This window comes from Manacus vitellinus, unplaced genomic scaffold (genome assembly GCF_001715985.3).
Source record: "Manacus vitellinus isolate BGI_N305 unplaced genomic scaffold, ASM171598v3 scaffold_99_pilon, whole genome shotgun sequence".
Taxonomy (NCBI): domain Eukaryota; kingdom Metazoa; phylum Chordata; class Aves; order Passeriformes; family Pipridae; genus Manacus; species Manacus vitellinus.
In genome coordinates, this window is record NW_021940916.1 from 148,965 (window position 1) to 149,916 (window position 952).

Sequence of the window (952 nt, forward strand, 5' to 3'; positions counted from 1 at the left end):
CAAGGTAGGGAGGGTGCCCTGAGCGTGGCTGGGGCGCAGTGCCGGTGCCAGGGTGGGTGTCCCTGACGAGGGTGGGTGTCCCTGACAGGCCTGTCTCTGCTGGCAGGTGGGCATGGATTACAGGAACTGTGTCCTGCGCCCCGGCGGCTCCGTGGATGCCTCTGACATGCTGAGGAAGTTCCTGGGCCGGGAGCCCAAGCAGGATGCCTTCCTGGCCAGCAAAGGACTGAAGGTGGAGAGCAGCTCGCTGCCCTCGGGCTGCTGAGGCCCCTGTGCAGTGCAGCCCCTGCCCACGCACCTCCCCTCACCTGGTACCTGCCACCAAACACCCCCTGGGCCACCCCTGCCTCGAGCTGCCCCGCCAGGGTCCCGCTCTGAGCCCCCCCCGGGCTCTGGGAGCCGGGCTCAGCCCTGGGCCAGGCTCTGCAGTGACAGGGAGGTGACCTGCCCTTGTCACCCCTGCCGGGCACGGGGCTCTGGGTCACCCCCACAGATTTGCTGAACTTTGAACCTGAGTCCTGCACGAGGGTGAGTTTCAGCCTCACCCAGAGCCGGGGAGGAGGGGGAGAGGAGTTCCCAAAGCTTGGGGCGTTGTTTTTAAATCCTTTTTAAGAAACCAGAATTCCCACCCTGTTGTTGTCTCCCCCTTGGCCAGGTTTGTGCCCCAGGACAGAAGGAACTGTCCTGAGCACCAAACAAGGGCAGCGAGCCCCGCTCTCCCCATCTTTGGGCAGCTGTTGGCTGTGGAGCAAAGATGGGGAGATCCCAGAGCTTAAAACCCATGGAATTTACTGGAACGTCCTGCCCTGAGCCCCTCGGACCTTCCTGCCTGGGAGGGGCTGGCTGGTGGAGGTGTTGCCAGAACAGGGTTTGGGGGGCATGGCTGGACCCCCTGTGCTGTCAGGTATCCAGGGCGGGCTGTACCTTCCCCTGGGCTGTACTGGGGCTGCCA

At 64.3% G+C, this 952-nt stretch overlaps 1 protein-coding gene across 1 annotated transcript in view; it reads left to right on the forward strand.

Moving 5' to 3' along the window:
* The window catches only part of LOC103762233 (thimet oligopeptidase), a gene marked incomplete at its 5' end in the record, with an annotated part of 6,822 nt that extends 5,876 nt beyond the window's left edge, over positions 1–946 (forward strand). Inside the window, 2 exons of the mRNA XM_029965334.1 lie at positions 40–52; positions 107–946. Of these exons, the coding sequence (XP_029821194.1) occupies positions 40–52; positions 107–265 (172 nt within the window). The remainder of the gene's footprint in view (positions 1–39; positions 53–106) is intronic.
* Between the last annotated feature and the right edge of the window lie 6 nt (positions 947–952).